The 20,370-nt window shown below is 44.0% G+C and overlaps 1 protein-coding gene across 1 annotated transcript; it reads left to right on the top strand.

Moving 5' to 3' along the window:
- Positions 1-718: 718 nt before the first annotated feature.
- Positions 719-10,629, top strand: LOC124286675 (protocadherin Fat 4-like). Its single transcript, XM_046723080.1, has 30 exons — positions 719-782; positions 966-1,034; positions 1,161-1,339; positions 1,528-1,698; positions 1,833-1,940; positions 2,115-2,243; positions 2,352-2,519; positions 2,612-2,729; positions 2,890-2,948; positions 3,169-3,372; positions 3,492-3,626; positions 3,750-3,914; positions 4,070-4,396; positions 4,530-4,612; positions 4,768-4,855; positions 5,041-5,166; positions 5,283-5,347; positions 5,470-5,710; positions 5,875-6,084; positions 6,198-6,314; positions 6,418-6,885; positions 7,005-7,508; positions 7,618-7,749; positions 7,870-8,193; positions 8,311-8,820; positions 8,940-9,080; positions 9,197-9,391; positions 9,510-9,842; positions 9,951-10,148; positions 10,276-10,629. The coding sequence occupies exons 1-30, from the start codon at positions 719-721 to the stop codon at positions 10,627-10,629; spliced, it is 5,985 nt and encodes a 1,994-aa protein (XP_046579036.1).
- Positions 10,630-20,370: the final 9,741 nt, after the last annotated feature.

The following is a 20,370-nucleotide window of genomic DNA, read 5'->3' as shown; positions in this document are numbered from 1 at the left end:
CGTGAGTCATGGTTTATATGTATTTCAATTTTTCTAACTTGAGTAAGTTGTTAATTCTGTAACAGGATTATGGACATTGGGAACATTCTTAAACATCTCCTTATAAATGTCTATGGATCGTGACCAATACCAACCAGACAATAAAATTAATTCTCCTTATATTTCAATATAGCCTTACAACAGCCCCCGGTGTTTCCTTCAGATACAAAAACTGTCTAAATTATTTTAGTAGTGGTGGTGAACTAAGATAAGACCTCAAGTAATAGCTGTAAGTAACACTTCAAAGCCTCGTGCATGTATACCCGTCTACCCTTGAAATCAAGGCCATTGTTTCAGCGATGTCCACAGGCAATGAGGGATTAACAGTCTTCAGTCTAAAGACGATAATTACAAATGTAGTAGGAAAAAACTCTAAGCTCGGGGCATAATAAGGGATTAAAACTGTGATTAGGCCTATTGTTTAAATTTCAGCCAATAGGAGCACAGGAAACGGATTATCAGCCAATCCTGTTTAAGCGGCGCCCACCTTTCATGGTTACAGTATATAGTGAGCGGGTTAGAAAGGTGTAGCCAGATCAACCCGTTTCGTTGGGCCCGTACCTACCTCTCACACTTACCACTTACCCGGAGAGGAACTTGACTTGGGAAAGTGTTTTACACTGCTTCTTTTTGACATTGCAGGGCCAAGCCCAAACTACACAGAATGAGGACTCTAAGGATGTCCGACCTGACCGCCTTGGAACTGTTACTCATCATACTAGGAACAGCCTTCTCACAAGAACGTGAGTCATGGTTTATATGTATTTCATTTTTTCTCACTTGAGGTTAAGTTGTTAATTCTGTAACAGGATTATGGACATTGGGAACATTCTTAAACATCTCCTTATAAATGTCTATGGATCGTGAACACTTGAATACATTTGCATACTGTTTTCTAATTATATTTCCTATGTGTATCGTTTTAGCCTGCACGCCGATAGATTCTGGCGGAATCTCAACTCTAACAGTGTCAATTCTGGAGGCAACAGAAGCAGGTACGTTGTGCTGTAAAATAATGAAATCAGATTATTAAAATAATGCCAGTGTTATATCTATAAAGATACCTAAACGTGCATATTGTATCTTTTACTTTCTTTTACCGTTATCATCTTTGTTTTCAGATCTAAAGGCTAACCCCGACTTCCACACGGCCCAGATACGGATATTCGGCTCCGTGGGGTCTACTGTATCCCTGATATTATCACGGAACATAGCCGGAATCGACCCCAACGATTACTTTCGACTTGAAGACTTCCAAAGCGGGATTTATCTTCGTCTATTTCGGGCACTCGACAGAGATGTACGTACTATGTGGTCACGTTTACGTACTACGTGGTCACGTTTACGTACTACGTGGTCATGATTCCACGTAATGTTGATTCTATATGAAATAATAAATGAATGCTCTATGTTTAAGATTCCCTGACGCCCGTTTCAACATGTTGTGTGATATCCTATGCGAATATAAAGATTTATGCTGTGTTTCAGGGCGCGTCACCTTCAAGTTTTGACGATCAAAATGTTTTCGAATTCGTCATGGAATGCAACTCTCTGATCTCAGCAACTACACGCTACTATCCACTACGAGTTGCAATTGAGGACACCAACGACAACGCCCCCGTGTTCGTCGGCGCCCCCTATTCTATTTCAGTCAGCGAGGTAAGATCATATAAGATCAATTTCCTTTGAACAGAAAAATACAAATAAGGAAAGGTATCTCATGAAGAGATGCAAGACGTTCTTTTGTCATAAGAGTTCCTGCTGTCTCTTATCACTGCACGTTCTCTTCTCAGCTTGCCCCAATTGGAACGACGGTCTTCCAAGGACTTTCTGCCACCGACCTTGATTTTGGAGGAAATAAGAATATTGATTTTGGTATTGTGCCTGGATCAGGTGCAAAGGTGAGACATACTTACTATAACGTTCAACCGTTATGAATTTTACTGCTACCATGAGCTAATGTTGATCTCTCGAATTCCTCTATTCTAAATCACGTACTGCACATCCCGTTTAATGGTTTCATTGTTTGTCATTGTGGAATTCATAGTAGTTATGCTCACACATGTTGTTTTCAGATTGATGGAAGCACGGTATTCCAGATTAGTCGTCCCAGCGAGGGTTATGTCACCGTGACAGGTGGTCTAGACTTTGAAGATCTGAGCGCTGTCAACCAGGCATACTACGTCCTCAACATCTCAGCCTCGGTAAGCTGCAGAACAGTGTTATAAGCTGCAGTGCAGTGTTATACCACATCAATATAGTTTTGTTTGGTACTTGTATTTTGGTACCTAATGTATTTCTTTTGCTTTAAGGACCGAGCATACCCGCTAACCAACCGCAAAACGTCATTTACAACTCTGAGGATCGACATCACCGACGGAGATGATTTGGGCCCCGTCTTTGAATACTCATCCTGTGCTCGTTACGACGGCATCTGTTACAACCCTCGCTACACCACCACCGTCACCTCAAATGAACTGGTAAGTAGTTCAGTTATATAGTTCTGAAATATAAACAGTTTATTTGTCTGAATACTGTCTGACTATATTTTATGCTGAACGTTTTTCTCCAGACTGGCCAGTTGACGTTCTTCCCATCTCCCGCCATCACGCCCACCCAGCAGACCGTTAGCATCCAAGCCAAGGACCAGGACACATTGAACTCTCCCATCAGATTCTTCATCCAAGAGAGTAAGAAATTTAATGTAGAGCCTACCTAGAGAAAGAAACTTCCAAGCAATCTTACTGATTAATCATTACGGAGACGTCATCACATCCCTTATTACTGTCAAGAGTGAAAGAAAGCGCGGTATTTGTAATTGATTTTTAATATTCGTGCAACCTTTTGCAGCAATCCCGTCAGGATACACCAGCATGTTTGCCGTCAACACCCAGAACCCGCCCCCCGGGGTCAGACATGTACACGGCCGCTATTAACCAGATACAGAGCATCAGTAGACTCTCAACACAGACTCTCACCTTAGTCCTCAGGGTAAGCATGTCTGATGTAGATGAGGAACCAAAGAAAAACTGGAAGTGCATGAATTCCATTATGCCATACATCAATATGATTCCGAATTGTCATAATGTCTGGCAATAATAATCATCATCTACATGTGTGTTTTCATAGGCCGAAGAGCAGTCAGATCGTAGGCGGTATGAACGGGCGCAGATTGTCTTGTCCATCAACTCCGCTAATCTCTTTGCCCCATCTGTGACGTCATCAACCGGAAGTTTGACCGGCTACATCTTCGAGAACTCCGCAGTAGGAACGCTGGTGACCGACCTGTCTAACTCACAGCTATTGCAACTTCAAGTAACGGACAGCGATGTGGTGAGTCGGACCGAACTAAACCAAAACAACAACAAAAACAACACACCCATTAAAAAAACTTAAAACAATATTTATACATGTATTTCCTTTTCCTTCAAATGAGCTTGTTTCACTTCCAGCTTGCGTCTGACCCTAGCCAATCTTACACATTCACTGTAACGGGAACAAGCATCTTTAGCGTCAACAGCAACGGATATATCAGTCTCAACACCAACAACCTGGACTTTGAAACAACACCCGTTGTCTCCTTCTCTGTGAGTAGTGGATCATATTACCTATATGACTTCATATTGAAATGACCAATATACTGGCATGAAATGGGGATACTAGCCACCGAAACATTTACAAATCTTGAGTTCACGGTATATAATTTTCAGGTTATTGTTGCCGAAGCAAGCACCGCAGAGAAACGATCATCTACAGTTTCTCTGACTATCAACGTGTTCAACAGAAACGACTACGACCCGATTTTCCCTGCAACAACATCCATCATCAAGGTCGGAGAGGGAGACTACTCCCGCAATCCTCAAACCATCCTTACGGTAAGTTACAGATATCAACCGTGAATCTCAATACTAATAAATGCTACCTTTGGTAATAGAATATATTTTTTGTCATTTCGTAAAGTGTTGACCATCTGACACATTTGATCATCTTCATTTTTACTAGCTCCCATACTTATCCGTTTGTTGTTCAGGTTGTTGCAACTGATGCTGACACAGGCGTCAATGGTGCCATCACGTACTCTCTGGTTAGCGTCAGTGGTGACGGAGACGGCAAGTTCCAAGTTGACAGTGTATCTGGAAGTATTCAGATTGTCGGGAGCGTGGTCCGGAACACCATCTACACCCTGTCAATACAAGCTACTGATAACGCCCTCGACGGGGAACAGAAGTCGGCACAGACTGCTGTCATTGTCAACGTCACTAGGACTGGCAATGAGGGTCCATCAATTCCATCCCCCAACTACAGCCTGTCCATCAGCGAGGGCGTTCCCATAGATACATCCATATTTGCTGTTCCGGTATGTATTGTGTTATAGTGTAAATCGCGCATCATTCGCCATAACGTTGTGACTTGGATTACACCTTGTATTCAACCAGAAGGCATACACATGATAAAACATTTTTTAATGAACTATCTTTCCTATTTGCCAGGCAACTGATATTGACAACGACGTCCTGACATACAGCATCATCTCAGGCAACAGCAACTTTGACTTCACCATTGAGCAAAACAAGTGAGTAAACCGCTTTCTGTTTTCTACTTCTGTCGCATTACCACATATATTGTCAAAACAAGTAACATAGGCAATTTGTTTTCCATGATATTAAGATATCTGCCCTGAAACGTACTGTTACGGCTGAAGTATTTATGAAACCTGTTTTGTTACAGCGGTATTGTCAGAACGAGAACCCGCCTGGACCGAGAGCGTCGCCCAAACTATTCCCTGTTGGTCTCTGTGTCGGACTCCTCAAGCAGGGTAAGGATATATATATATATAATATACATACACATAAACATGTACTAGTATATCAATATCTAAGCCATTATATAAGGGGTCCTAATGCTCAGTTGTGACCATATAAATATGAAGTGTAACTATTCAACACGACCATTACATGTTGGAACTGAATGTTTATCACACCTCGCTCTTCTTGCCAACAGACCGCAACTACTACTCTCAGCCTCGTAGTCACCGACATCAACGACAACAACCCCATCTTCCTCAATCAGCAATACTCCTTCTCCGTTGACGAGAATGTGATCAACGCACCTGTTGGCAGTGTATCGGTATGCTTTAGTTTTCAGTATATTTTCATTCTTGTTCAGTAATACTGGCCTTCGAATTCCAATATAGGAAGTCTAAAAATGCAAACTGATATATTTGGTAATGTCTCTCTGTGCAGGCAAACGACCAAGATGAGCCGGACACAGTGAACAGTCAGATGTTCTACTCACTGAGTGCTGAAAAGTAAGTACACCGCTTATGATATCATATATCTAAATTGAAATGATAAAATTATACCATCATCCCTGACCAGAAAACAGCATGAATGAAAGAAGTTATTATTACCTTTCCTTGACTATTTTCAGATTTACGATCAACTCCCAATCAGGGGAGATCACCACGACCGAAGCTTTGGACTACGAGACTCAAAAGGTGCATTACGTTCTTGTCATTGCCCGTGATTCTGCTGTCGACAGCCGCAGTGGCACTACCACCGTCACCATCAACGTCCAAGACAAACAAGACAACGTTCCTATCTTTGTACAGTCACTGTACGAGCCCAAGGTTCCGGAGAATGAGGCCAACTATCTTGTCGCTACTATAAAGGTAGGTTTCCTGATAGAATGTAGTTTGTTACACGTACAACTTTGATTTTAACGCCGTAAAAATTTCACGACCAATACATGAAATTATAAGAATACTGATTGATATGAGCCCTTCAGCTTATATGTGTTATGCGTTTTAATAATTATTCATTTGAATGTGAACAGGCTGAAGACGCAGATTCTGTCGACAACATCGTCTACCAACTGGTCGGCAGTGGAGCTAGCAACTTCACCATCTCACAAAATGGCGAGATACACACTCGACAAGCACTTGATTACGAAAGAAGTAATTTTTACGAGTTCTTCGTCACAACAGCAGATGGCATCAACTCGTTCCTCCCGTCAGCTACCGCGACTGTCAGAGCATCCGTCATCGTGAGTTATCTGCCTGTTGATATACATACGAACTAAACTGAAATTGATTTTACCTGAGAAAATCACACATTATTGTTGTATTCTTTAATGACTGTTCCATGAATGACTTTCAGGATCAAAACGACAATGCCCCAGTTGTGAGTTTGTCCGTCACCACTATAACGCTGCAGGAGAGTACCCGGGTGGGGGACGTACTTACTACAGCCTCAGCCGTAGACAACGACCCTGCTGTAAGTATCCCGTCGATGTGAACGTTGAAACACAATCCATTGATTGAAATTGATGCAGTACCATTGAATATGGTTAAAACCAAATGTATTGTTCTTTCCACAGAATATGGCCAACAGCCGCATCTCCTACAGCATCAGCGGCGTTGCTCCATATCAGGGCAGAAACCTGTTTTACATCAACCCCAACAACGGACAGCTGCACCTGGGACAGTCATTTAACACAGATACGTCTGGTGCCAGCAGCTACCAGGTCGTGGTGACGGCCACCGACTTTGGCACCCCACCATTATCGGGTGCAGCCACCATGAACATCAACGTAGTGAGGAACACCCAGGCTCCAGTGTTCAACAGTGCCAGCTACCGGGCCACCATTGATCAAACCGTAGGAGTCGGTAGTAGTGTGCTGACCATGTCAGCCTCTGATGGGGACACCCAGCCACCTTACAACGTTATCTCGTATTCACTCGTTGGGGATGGTAATGCGCCTTCATTCTTCCGACTTGATGGTGTTAACAGCGGCTTGATCATTGTGAAGGATACTTTGACAAAGGATTCAAGTCTGTCATACGTGGTGAGTCTTCTGATATGCAACAGGTATTGTTCAGATCATAAATATTCATGTTCTATTTATCAGAAATCAGGATATATTCTGGGTCTTTCCAATAAAGTTATTCAATATCTGTTTTTCAGTTACGAGTTGTGGCTACTGATGGTGGAAACATTGCAACAACAGCAACAGCAACAATCATCGTCAACCGAAATCTCAACCGTCCCACATTTGTCCGAACGTCACTGGCAGCGACAATTGTGGAGAACTTTCCACTAGCTACTTCCATAGCAAAAGTCCAGGCAGTAGACAGTGATATCCTAGCCCCCCACAATCAAGTGACGTATAGCATCATCGGAAACCAGAACGCTGTGAACTATTTCGCTATAAGCTCAAGTGGAGAAATTTCCCTGAAGCGCTCTCCAACTGACACCACCACCAATACCTTCCAGGTGAATGTGTCCGCTCAGGACAGCGGTCTCCCGGCCCCCCTTGGGAGCCAGACCAATGCTGTAGTCACAGTGACAATTTCCCGCAACCAGAATCCTCCAATCTTCTTCAACTCAAGCTACAGCGTGGCTATTCCAGAAACATCGACCGTTGGATCTTCTGTGATCCAGATCTCTGCAACTGACTCGGACTCAAATGTAAGGATTCTTTTGAGTACATTACGTAGTGTGTGATACTTTTGTAATGAATTATCTATATTATGTGAAATTTTCTATGATATTTTTATGCTGACGTACGTATTTGCAGCCCCAGTTCAACCAGATCAGATACACTGTTATTGGTGATGATTCGGCCGGGACCTTCTTTAGCATCAACCCCATCACCGGACTCCTGTCAACCCAGGCCTCTTTACAGTCTGAGAATGTCGACAGATACAGTGTAAGTATATTCACATTGCAAGCCCTTAACAGTACTATCAGTATCCATGTTCCAGTATTACCTTTCATATCTACTGGGTATCAATACTGAAAATAACGTGCACATCATTGTATTTTTAAGGTTCGAATTGTCGCCTCTGACAATGGTTCCCCAGCCAGAAGTGCTACTTCAGTCGTCCTAGTGAGTGTTCAGAGGAATTTCTTCGCACCTGAATGGCAGAGTCAAACCTTCACTACCAACGTCCTTGAAACACAAGCTCTAGGTGTCCCAATCTTGTCAGTGACCGCAACCGACCGTGACCTGCACACACCACATAACGTCGTCTATTACCAACTGACCGGAAGTGCTGCAGTGTTATCACACTTCCACATTAATGAGGTCACTGGTGAGATCAGCATCAGGACCCCCCTAACTTCGGACACATCGGATCCTAATCAATACGTAGTAAGTACAGATTCATCTTTACTAAACGCGACAATATCTGTTAAATGAAGTTGATAATTCAAATATATTTAAAACCAAATAACAGGTTCTAAACTGAAATGTGTTTATCTGCTTCAGTTCTCTGCTCGAGCAATTGATCGTGGTACACCAACCCTAACTGCATCCAGCGATGCCAGCGTTGTCATCAATGTCGTCCGCAACCAAAACGGTCCCGCCTTCGTCGGTGAACCTTACGGCAGGTCCATTCGTCAGGATCTGGGCGTTGGTGCGTCTGTCATTCAGATCAACGCTGTTGACCCTGACACACAAGCTTCGTTCGGAGACATCAGCTACAGCATCATCGGCATCGACACTGCACCATCCTTCTTCAGCATCGACAGTGTCACTGGACTGATTACGCTGAGGGCTAGTGTAGCCACGGATTCTACAACTGAGTATAGAGCGTTGGTCCGGGTCGAGGACAGTGGATCTCCGCCCAAAAGTGACATCACAGTTGTGACTGTTACAGTTAATAGGAACCTTGCGGCACCTGTGTTCCAAGCTCTGTCCTACAATATTACTATACTCGAAACTCAAAACCTGGGAGACACTATTGTCACAGCCCGAGCTACGGACTCCGATCTTATGGTGAGTGTCTTGCAATGAAATTGTGTCGAACGTCTTATTCTTCGATTTGACCCTCTCTGAACTAATTGATGAAACACTGTACTGTACATTTGTAAACATATGTTTCGGTTTTATTCCAGTCCCCCAACAATGCTATTGTGTATAGTGGAGTGGGAACCGCTCGAGCTCTGGAGTACTTCTACATCAACGTTGTGACAGGCGATATCTCTGTTCGGCGCTCCCTCATTGACGACACAACCGCCAACAACGACAAATATACGGTACGTTGACAGCACGGGATGTTACAATATGCTATGCTTCTACATCATGCTGTAGCTAAAAGACAGTTGAATCATTGTTTATGCACTGAAAATATATATTATTTGTACTGTTTCAGCTTACCGTTGCTGCCCAGGACAAGGGTGTGCCAGTCTCCCTAGGGGCCACTCTACCTACGATTGTCAACATCTACGTGATCAGAAATCAGTTCGGACCGGTATTTGCCAACACTCCATACTCGGACACTATTTCTCAAGCCACTGCTGTGGGAACAAGGGTCTTTACAGTCACAGCCAATGATGAAGATCTTAGGGTGTGTACTACCTTATGGCTATTGAATGGTCAGATCTGAAGCACTGAAAACAAGCAGGTGATGTTCATGATGATGCATTGTCATACCATCTAAAATATGTCTTACTTTTTCTATACAGGCTCCCTACAACATAGTGCAGTACAGTTTGATCGGTGACGACAACGCTCCCAAATTCTTCACCATCAATCCTGTTACTGGAGAGATTGCGACTCGCGCTTCCATTTCCAGCGATACTTCTCCCTCCTACAGACTTCGTGTCATGGCCTACGATGGTGGCAACCCCTCAAGGAATACTTACGAAGTTGTCACGCTCACAGTGGACCGCAACCTGTTCGCACCAGCTTGGCTCCGCCCATCTGGTCCCGGCTTTACTGCTGCAACCACTATCTTCGAGAGCGCCGACTTCAACACTCCTGTATTCCAAGTGTCCGCCACGGATAACGATGCAGCAGTAAGCTCATTGACCAAATATCAATATGCTCGTAAACGTAAAGAATAATCATTCAGAATATTGTTTCAAAGTTCGGTGTATATATACTTGAATGTTTTTCACTTACAGGCTCCCTACAATACAGAGGTTTACAGTCTGGTTGGAGACAGTTCTGCCATGACCTACTTCTCAGTTGACGCAAACAGTGGTCACATCCGATTGAAGACCTCTCTCCTTCAGGACACAGCGCAGCAATACACCTTGCTAGTCCGCGTCACAGACGATGCCCAGCCTCAGAGACCAGCCACCAACACGGCCACGGTTCTGGTTAATGTCCTGCGTAATAAGTTTACTCCTTTCTTCATGGATACTCCATACTCTCGTCCAATCTCGGAGAATCTCGCAATAGGTTCTTCAGTGGTCACGGTTACAGCTTTGGATAATGATCCGGCAGAATACGTTTGAACGTGTGAACTATGAAATTATCGGAGACGACGCTGCCCCTGTTTATTTTAATATTGCCCAAACCACGGGAACACTGTCCATATCGCAATCATTGGTTGGCGTGGCCGAGAGTACATTCTACGTGAGGGTTCGAGCCTACGATAATGGTCTACCTATTCCAAGAAGTAACACCACTGTTGTCACTGTCACCATCAGGAGGAATCTCAATGCACCAGTTATCTCCCCTACACTGTACGAGAAGGTCATCCCCGACACCACTCCACTGGGAACGGTTGTAGCAACTATCGGTGCTACTGATGCCGATTTAAGTTCTCCCCACAATGTCATCCGATTCCTTTACTAGTAGTCCGAACTCAATGGCTGACGAATTCTTCTTCCTTGACGCCGTATCTGGTGATGTGTCGGTGAAAAAATCCCTCACACTCGACACGACCCAGAACTCAGTTTACACAGTAAGTCCATTAATTATTTATTATTATTTTATTCTATATTATATTGTATTAAAGCTTTGAATGTATGTTGACATAAAAGTGGAATTTACACGGAACGAAATATGAATATGTAACGGTATTACACAATCATTCATAATAAGTATATGATTATATCTAAAGATATATCTGTATCTGTATCGTAATATCACAATATTACAGATGGCGATTAGAGCTTCCGACACTGGGATCCCCCCTCTGACATCGCAGGAAGCCCAGGTTCGAATCCAGGTGACACGGAACCTCCATGCCCCACGCTTCTTTCAATCTCAGTACGAAGCCACTCTTCCAGAGATGCGTAGTGTTGGGGCTGTCATCGCTCAGCTCACTGTCTCTGATGCTGACACTGTGGTGAGTTTCGTTTCACAATGTACGTGTCCCAAAACTAACTTAACCACAGAAACTTTCTGTTTCGATCATCGTAGTAATATGAATATGCAGAGGATGAAAACTGCTGGATTGTGTATTTCCAGACTCCCTTCAATGCTGTGACTCTACGGGCTGTTGGTGACGACCTGGCTACAACATACTTCGGCATCAACCAGACTGGTTCTGTGTTTGTACAGAGAGACCTCAGAAGCGACACACTGACGTTTTACAGGGTAAGTGTGCCACGAAGTTGCCATTTGTAATACAAATACAACCATAAATACTTCCACTATCTTGGACGACATGTGTATAAATTCCTGATCTATATTGTCACGATTACCCTCCAGCTCAGAGTAGAAGCACGAGATGGCGGCTCTCCAGCTAGAAGTGCAACTGTCCTTGTCAACATCAACGTTCAACGCAACCTCTACGCCCCAGTGTTTAACCCAGCTCGCTATGAAGAAACCATCATGGAAACAACTGGACTGGGCGTCAGTCTCGTCAGAGTGCTGGCTACTGACGCAGACACAAGGGTAAGTATTGCAATATCATACATATATCGGACTTGTCCGCAACTCTATAAATAAGAGTGCACAACTCACATGGTACCATTATACAGGAATTTCATCTTTCCAAACACCAATGTTCCAGGCTCCACACAATGTATCCCGATTCAGCATCAGCCAAGGCAGTTCGAGTTCTCGGGGACGCGACTACTTCATCATCGACTCCGTCAGCGGAGTTGTAACCCTCAGACAGTCTCTCATGACCGACAACACCCAGGCTACAATTTATACTGTAAGTTAAATTTAGTTAAATAATCCCATCAATAGTATTTCCATTACGTCTTACCGTAAGTAAAATAAAGGTAAGGGCGGTAAAACGTAACTATATTTCAATTATATCCAGGAATTGTATTATTTCAATTGTAGCTTTAATGTCATTTTATCGTTACAGTTCAACGTTGACGCCACAGACACCGGCGTGCCTTCCCTCTCCAGCGCCAACGCTGCCACCGTCATCATCAACGTCGTCAGGAACCGCAATCCCCCATTCTTCATCGGTCAACCGTATAGTACCTACATCAACAGAACCTTGCCAGTAGGGGCAGTCGTTTACGACTTAGACGCTCAGGACTCGGACATCAGGGCTCCATACAACACCATCGAATACGACGTCATCGGCGACGATGTGTCACCCGTGTTTTTCACAGTTGAGGCTCAGTCCGGTCAAATCAGATTGACCCAGAGCATTCTAATGGAATCGGAACTAGTCTACCCAGTAAGTGTCTTTATGCAAATACATTTACCTATTCGCCCTGTTTAATCAATTCCTCTGATAATGTTCCTCACTGTCATTGACCCTTTACCTTTTTCAGGTGAGAATCCGTGCTCGCGATGGTGGTAACCCACGTCTCACAGCAACAGCCCTCGTCTCAGTGATTGTCAACCGCAATCTGCACGACCCCAGCTTCCTAAGACAATCCTACGATATCACCATTCTGGAGACTACAGCTCCAGGAACCAGTTTCATCAACGTCGCTGCCAACGATGCTGATATCACAGTGAGTAGACTGTACCAGATATACGCATATTCTACCCGTGAATTGTGTTATTCTAGCGAATACCGATTGGTGTGTGTGTTTAGCAATAAACGAATATTCTTATTTCTTCCAGGCTCCCTACAATGTGGTTCGCTACTACTTCGCCTCGTCCGTGGATCAGTTTTACCTAGACGACGTTTCAGGTCAGATCAGTGTCAGAAAGAATCTTGTTGGAGAGTCGCAGAACTCATTTACAGTAAGTGACAGAAGAACCACAGATAACAACGGACACACAATATATACAAAAGAACATATGCTTATAAATTCAATCATGTATTGTTTTAAGTTATAGTTTCATTTATATATACACTTATAAATCATAACCGGTTTCATATTAATGCCATAAGTATGTCATATTATTACAGAATTTATGATTTTCTGGTGTATTTTATTTTCAGTTCAGTGTAATAGCACGTGACGGCGGAAGTCCCCCGCGGAACAGTACTGTTGTAGCTGTGACAGTAACAGTCCTCCGTAACAACAACCCCCAACCTTCGTCAGTGAGCCTTACACCATCGACCTGAATTCCACACTCCGCGTGTCCACCAGGCCTGGTCCAGGTGGCCGCCACAGATGCTGACGTACAGGACCCATACAACAGGATCAGATTCACCATTATCGGGGATGATGCAGCACCAAGCCTCTTCACCATCGACGCGGCGCTACCGGCGTTATCAGGCTCAACAGCAACATCAACACCGACTCAGCGGTATTTATAAGATTCGTGTCTTGGCTCAAGACGGTGGCAGTCCGAGTTTGTCAGATACGACTGTCGTGTCTGTGAACGTCACCCGTAACCTCTTTTCCGCCGGAGTTCGGAGCACATTCTCTAATGTTGCGATCACCGAAAACCAAGCCCTTGGGAGTCTTTCTTCTTCAGTGTTGTTGCAAAGCGACAATGATGTCAATGTAAGTTGCGATGACTTGTAAAAATCAATCAACTCTTTCATTTCGTTTAAATAACAATTAAACCAAAAAGATCCTGATACCTGATAATAGCTAAAATCATTCTTCATCCACAGATTCCCAACAATGTGGTCGAGTACACATTGTCTGGCAATGATGCCGCGAAGGAGAATTTCCAAGTGGGCAGTCTGTCTGGTCAAATATCTCTGCTGCGGTCAGTGTCTGATGACGGGAACAGACCTTCCACGTACACCCTCACCATCACCGGGCGAGACATGGGCATCCCTCCACGCGCTGCCATCAACACGGCCACCGTGACGGTATCAGTAGCAAGGAACAACCACGCTCCTACCTTCAAGGGCCTGCCATACCTCAAAACCATCTCCAGGACTCTCGGTGCCAGTGCTAGTATATTACAGGTCACCTCTGTGGACGCCGATATTAGAGTAGGTTTCCTTATATAGTATTTGTTATGTCTTGATAATACGAAACAATATGTAGCTAAGTTACTGAGTTAATTACTTCTATATAAATATATTACTGTTATAAAAAATAATTTGAGTATATATTTCACTTGCAGGCACCTTTTAATCAAGTTACACTGAGTGTTGTCGGAGACATTCTCGCGCCAAATCTTTTTTGCACACTTGACGACACCGGAACCATCCGTGTTGCAAACAACGTCGATCTGGCCCAAGATTCCGCTCTCAAGTTACAAGGTGAGTGAATGTTTCAGTAGAGTTACGTCATTAACATGTATCGCCCAGTTTATACTTAGACAAAACTAGATCACACATCAGTAATTTCTTTCTTCATATAACAGCAACTGTTTTCACTCCACTTGTAGCTGCGAATCCTGGCCTATGATGGCGGTGTCCCATCACTTAAAGTGCAACAACCACAGTCGACATCACAGTTCAAAGAACATCTTTCCACCTGTATTCACCAACAACGATGTAATCCGCGTCAGTCATCCAGGAAAACACAGCTGTGGGTACGCTCATCGCCGATGTCAACGCTACAGACGCCGATCCTGACGCTCCCAACAACGTCTTTAGCTTCAGCGGCATTGGGGATGGAGATGCTGACGATATTTCTTTGTCAATCCGGTCGATGGAAGGATAACTCTCCTGAAACCTGTGAATGGCAGTAGCATATATGGATTTAGGGAGTAAAGGATGGCCTACCTTTATTGTTTGTTATTGTGTTTTGGCTATTTGATTCGGAATGAGGGAATTTCCTTCACAGCAGCACCAAGGTTTTGGTTTTTACATATATTCGTTTTGGTTTTAGCTTATTGTTTCAGGCCCAAGATGGCGGCTTCCCTCAGCTACAGAGCACCACTATCGTTGAAATCAGCATTCTGAGGGACACGGACTCCCTTCAGTTCACCCTCCCTAGCTACACAGCCAGTATATCCGAGAATCTCTGAAGTGAACACTGTAGTCACATCTACTGTCGCACAACCTGGGGTAGGTGGATCAATTTATATATAACAACTTTTTCCGAGTTCATATACATTGGTCGATTGAGTCTTCTTGAATGAATACAACACAGATAGAGACGCCATCTAATATTGACATCGTATTGCAGCCTGGAGTGAGCTACATCCTGACTGGGTACAGCAGTGGACCTGACTACTTCACCATCAACCCAACCACCGGCACCATCTTGGTCAAGAAAGATCTCAGGAGTGACCTCAACAAACTCAACATGTACTATGTAAGTAGCCATGGAAATAGTTTTAAACTGATTACAGGCTCTCATCATCAACAGAAGGATAACCTAAGCAAAACGTGTTTTCAGTATCGTCAGTGTTTATCTAACCTGGTAATATTTCTTTACTTTCAGCTCCACGTTAAGGCGTCCCGTCAGTTTACTACTGGTCTGAAGACCGCCATGACACAGGTAAATATCTCGGTAACCAGGAATGAGAACCCACCTGTATTCAGCACTGAGATCTACCAAGTGACCATCCCCGAGACACTGAGCTTAGGGTCATCTGTCCAGCAACTGACTGCTACTGACGCCGACTCTCAAGACATCCTTGCCTACTCAGTTGTTCCTCAGGGGAACATCTCCGACATCTTCTACCTCGGCCCTTCCTCAGGACTCATCTCACTCAGGACGTTCCTGGAAGGCGGAACCATTAATGTCTATCAGTTTAACGTCATCGTCAGTGACCAGTCGCAACCCGCCAAGACAGACAGAGCTACCGTTATTGTTAATATTCTGCGAGACTCTTTTGCCCCTACTCTGTTAGAAGAGAACCCTACAAAACCAACGTCGTCTTCAACGTTCCTATCGACACTAACATATTCAACGTGGAGGCTACAGACCGTGATCTACAAGGCAGCATTGTGTACCTGAAACCATCGGATACCTTGCTGGACCAGGCTACTTCGCTGTGGACTCCAGAACAGGAGCTGTGACAGTCACGGCGTCTTTAACCACCGATACATCCTCATCATATGTGGTAAGAAAGATATTAAATCAGCTTCTTTTTTCAAAGGGTTTTGCTATTTTTGGATAAAATGAAATTAAATTGATATAGTGTTGAATCTAGGCTTATCATTGTCGTGTTACGTTTCCAGCTGGGTGTGATGGCGCTATGACAGTGCAAGACCTCTCCAGAAGGACTATGCCAACTTAACCACATTGAGGTGAACCGTAACCCCAGTATTCACGCCAGAACACCTATGCAAGACGTATTCCAGAATCCTTTGCTCTTGGTGCAAATCTTGTCAAAGTTACAGCCACTGATGCTGACTCGGTGAGTATTAGAAATATGTTCTTACAAGGTTTCATAATAAATACGTTTCAGCGTATCTGCACATCATAATGTCAGGGGTATGTTCCTCCATAACATGTCTGCATTATCACTTTTCAGCACACTGTTCACTATGAGGATCGTGTCCGCCAACCCTTCTGAAGGAACACAGTACTTCTATATGAACAAAGAGACACAGGGATGTTCACCGTCGGTCGTCCTCTCACAGAAATAACATCAGATGGATTTATAGTAAGATTTTACTGGCCTAAATCTATAATTACACGGTTTAATGATTTTTAAAGATTGTTCCGTGCATTAAACAATAATAACATCAAAGAACCACTCTGGATCATAACGTTAAAAATCACTCCTTTGCCTTTCAGTTCAACGTTCGTGCCTTTGACATCGACGGCGTGCCTCCCCAGCAGAGCTCAACGTTAGCCCAAGTGACTATATCCATAGACCGCAACCAGTTCGGTCCTCTCTTTGTTGACGTCCCATACGAACAAACCATTAGAGACCATTCCTGTTGGAACAAGCGTTCTACAGGTGTCTGCCCGCGACAATGACCCCCAGGGCTCAGCCTTCTCCAACATATCGTACGTCCTTATCGGGGACGACTCTATGCCGTCGTACTTCACCTCAACAGCGTCACGCGGCACCATCTCTGTCAGGGCTAGTCTTTACTGCGGAAACACATGGCATATATCATAGGACGAGTAGGTAGCTTACGACGGAGGTGCCCCACCTCGTAGTGCTACGGCAGTAGCTAAGATCCGAGTCTTGAGGAACTTATTTGAGCCCCAATTCAGTGAGCGCAACTATGAAACAGAAATTCTGGAAACTATCGGATGGTAGGGACATCGATACTACAGGTCCGAGCTTTTGACAGCGACACAAGGGTAGGTACTTTTGATCCGTAACACCTGGTGTCAGGACTGATATTGAGTGCCCATTCTTACATCTTGACTGCTATTTTGCCTGTTCCGCCAATGGAATGTGTTGTGTCAAATATTGGTTGTACTGGCTGAACTCTGACGTTAAGGTTATATATACTCATAGAAACGAGTTAGGAAACACCTGAAGTACAAGTGTTCCCATTATTCTTTTCGAAATTTCACCACAGTGCAATACAAAGCTTGTGAAGAAACCTGGAAAGAATAAAGGAACACCTGTACTTTCTGGTGTTCCTTATTTGCTCCATGAGTATATTTATAGATTGCTTTTCAACAAATACATTTTTAATATGATGCTTGGAATTGCATTGTAATGGCATTCTTCATTATTTCAGCCTCCCTTCAACACAGTCCAGTATGAAATGCAGAGTGGCGCGCGTCAGTCTGACATTTATTTCCGGATGGACAGTTCTTCAGGAGCTATCTCAGTCCGAGAGCCCCTCACTGGCGACACGCAGAACCAGGCTACGTTCAGGTACACGAATCTCTTAGCCTCATATATAAGGACCAAACACTCTGTGTCCAACGACCTTTCATCTTATGTCGTCTACTACCAAATACACCATTTTCTTGTCTTGCAGTTCCAGGTGTTGGCGCGGGATCACTCCGTTCTTGGTGTCCAGTCTTCTGGCTAATGTCAGGATCAACGTCCAGAGAACTTTGAACCCCCTTTCTTCCTGACGGAGCCGTACCAAGCCACCACCATCAACTTCAACACCCCCGCTGGATCCAGTGTCTTCACTGTTTCAACATCGTGACAACGACCTCAGGGTATGTCTTGGCAATAATATGAAGTCATCAAATAAACAATGACATATATACCAACATACATTTAGCAGAAATATACCTTGTTTTCATTTGATCATTTCCTCTTGTTCCAGGCTCCTTTTAACACTACTGTATCCTACACCGTTATCGGCGACGACAATGCTCGAACATGTTCACCAATTGGTGCACAAAGTGGCGATATTTCAACGAACAGCCAAGATCTTCAGTCGGACACTGCTTCTGAGTACAAGGTGATTTACCGCTTCATAATCAACATGTTTAAAATTCTATGTTTCATAGTATAGCAATAATGCGCGTTTTAAGTCAAATACATAATGTTAAAATGATCTTTTATATTCCTGCAGCTCCGAGTACTGGCCAGAGATGGTGGTTTCCTTCGCTGACAGCGACAACGACAGTTCTCATCAACGTTGAACGCAACCTGAATGTTCCCCGGTTCCTCACCCAGAACTACAGTGTCAGCATATATGAAACTCATGACTTGGGGCTTCCCATACTACAACTATCAGCTATTGACCTGGATGTGTCTGTAAGTAATATAATCCTCATTTGGTAAATGAACCAGCATTTCTATTGACAACCCTGTGTGCCCAAGGCATCGCGGTATTCAAACAAATAGGAATCGTCCAGCTTTACAAAGAATCTTCTGGAAAAACTTCTTGTATTTACAATCATGTTGTCTACTTCAGAGTCCATACAATGACGTCACGTTCAACATGGTCGGGGACGGTCAAGCTCAGGAGTATTTTGCTATCGACCCAAGCATCGGCTCTGTCTATGTGAAGAAGGCCTTGACACTCATCTCCACCAAGCAGTTTGTAGCCATCGTGTCCGTGCGGGACAACGCCCCTAACCCCCTGACTGCTGCAGACAACGCCTTCGTCACTATCAACGTCGTCAGAAACGACCACCTCCCTGTCTTTGTTGGCGATTCTTGCAATCGTGATCTGAGCCAGAATGTTGCTGTTGGAGCCAGTGTCACACAAGTCGCTGCCGTCGACAGTGATTCAACGGTATGTTAAAACGATAATTATTATACTAATTATGATTATACCATCGTATTGATGTTAAAAATATTATTAGTGTCTATCATTATTTCAAATACGTCACCATTATATTTATTTTTATGAGATACTTTTTTTTCAGAATACTCCATTTGGCCGTATCACTTACGACATCATCGGAGACGACTCTTCGCCCGTATACTTCAACATCAACCCTTCTTCCGGTCTTGTGTCGGTCACCAGGTCTCTGTCCCAGGAGAATGTTGATAAGTACCAACTCCGTGTACAAGCTCGTGACCATGGCGTGCCCTTCAAGTTCAATACTACTGTCTGCGTTTTGACAATCACAAGGAACTTCCGTGCGCCAGTCTTCATCAACGATCAACACTCCACCACAGTCGACGAGACTCTGCCTCTAGGCAGCGTCATCCTCACCGTCAATGCTACTGACGCAGATAGTCTGGCACCGAGCAACATCGTCCGTTACGAAGCAGTAGCAAATACTGGCGATGAGGAATGTTTCCTAGTCAATGAGATCACTGGACAACTAGTCCTCCGTCGAGCCCTTCTCTACAGTCCATGCACAGCTGCTGTCCTCAAGGTATGTACAAACAATATATATCACAATCATTTTATTAACTGAATTCGTTCCTTTAACCGTTAAATATTTAACTGGTCACAATACTGTCATCATTAAAATTCATTCAAAATAACATTATCAACTTGATCTCTACAGATGTACATACGGGCTTATGATCTCGGAGTTCCCCGCTTGACCAGCTCGGTGGCGAATGTGACGGTGATTGTCAACCGAAACAGTTTCACTCCCCGAGTTTCTCAACACCCAGTACAGGATATTCCTTCCCGAGACCGAACCAAGTGGATCTCTGGTGTATAACGTCACAACACTGGACCGGGACACCGTGTCTCCCTTCAATGTCGTCCGTCATAGCATCATCGGTGACGACTCCGCAACCACGTTCTTCACCATCGACGACGTGTCTGGACAAATCACTCTTGCTCAGTCCATACTTCCTGACACTGAGACTTCATACCGGGTAGGTGTTGTAAGAAATAACTTTAAACATTATGTAGATTTTCTGTTGATAAACGCTAAGCGAAAAAGGGAATATCCTGTATATTCACATTCACATTTATGTTTTAGATCCGAGCAATGGCCACTGACCAAGGGACGC

The sequence above is a fragment of the Haliotis rubra genome, unplaced genomic scaffold (assembly GCF_003918875.1).
Source record: "Haliotis rubra isolate DU_JTF1 unplaced genomic scaffold, ASM391887v1 Scf39, whole genome shotgun sequence".
NCBI classification, from domain to species: domain Eukaryota; kingdom Metazoa; phylum Mollusca; class Gastropoda; order Lepetellida; family Haliotidae; genus Haliotis; species Haliotis rubra.
Note: the sequence above shows the minus strand (reverse complement) of the source record. Positions and strands in the feature narration are given on the sequence as shown.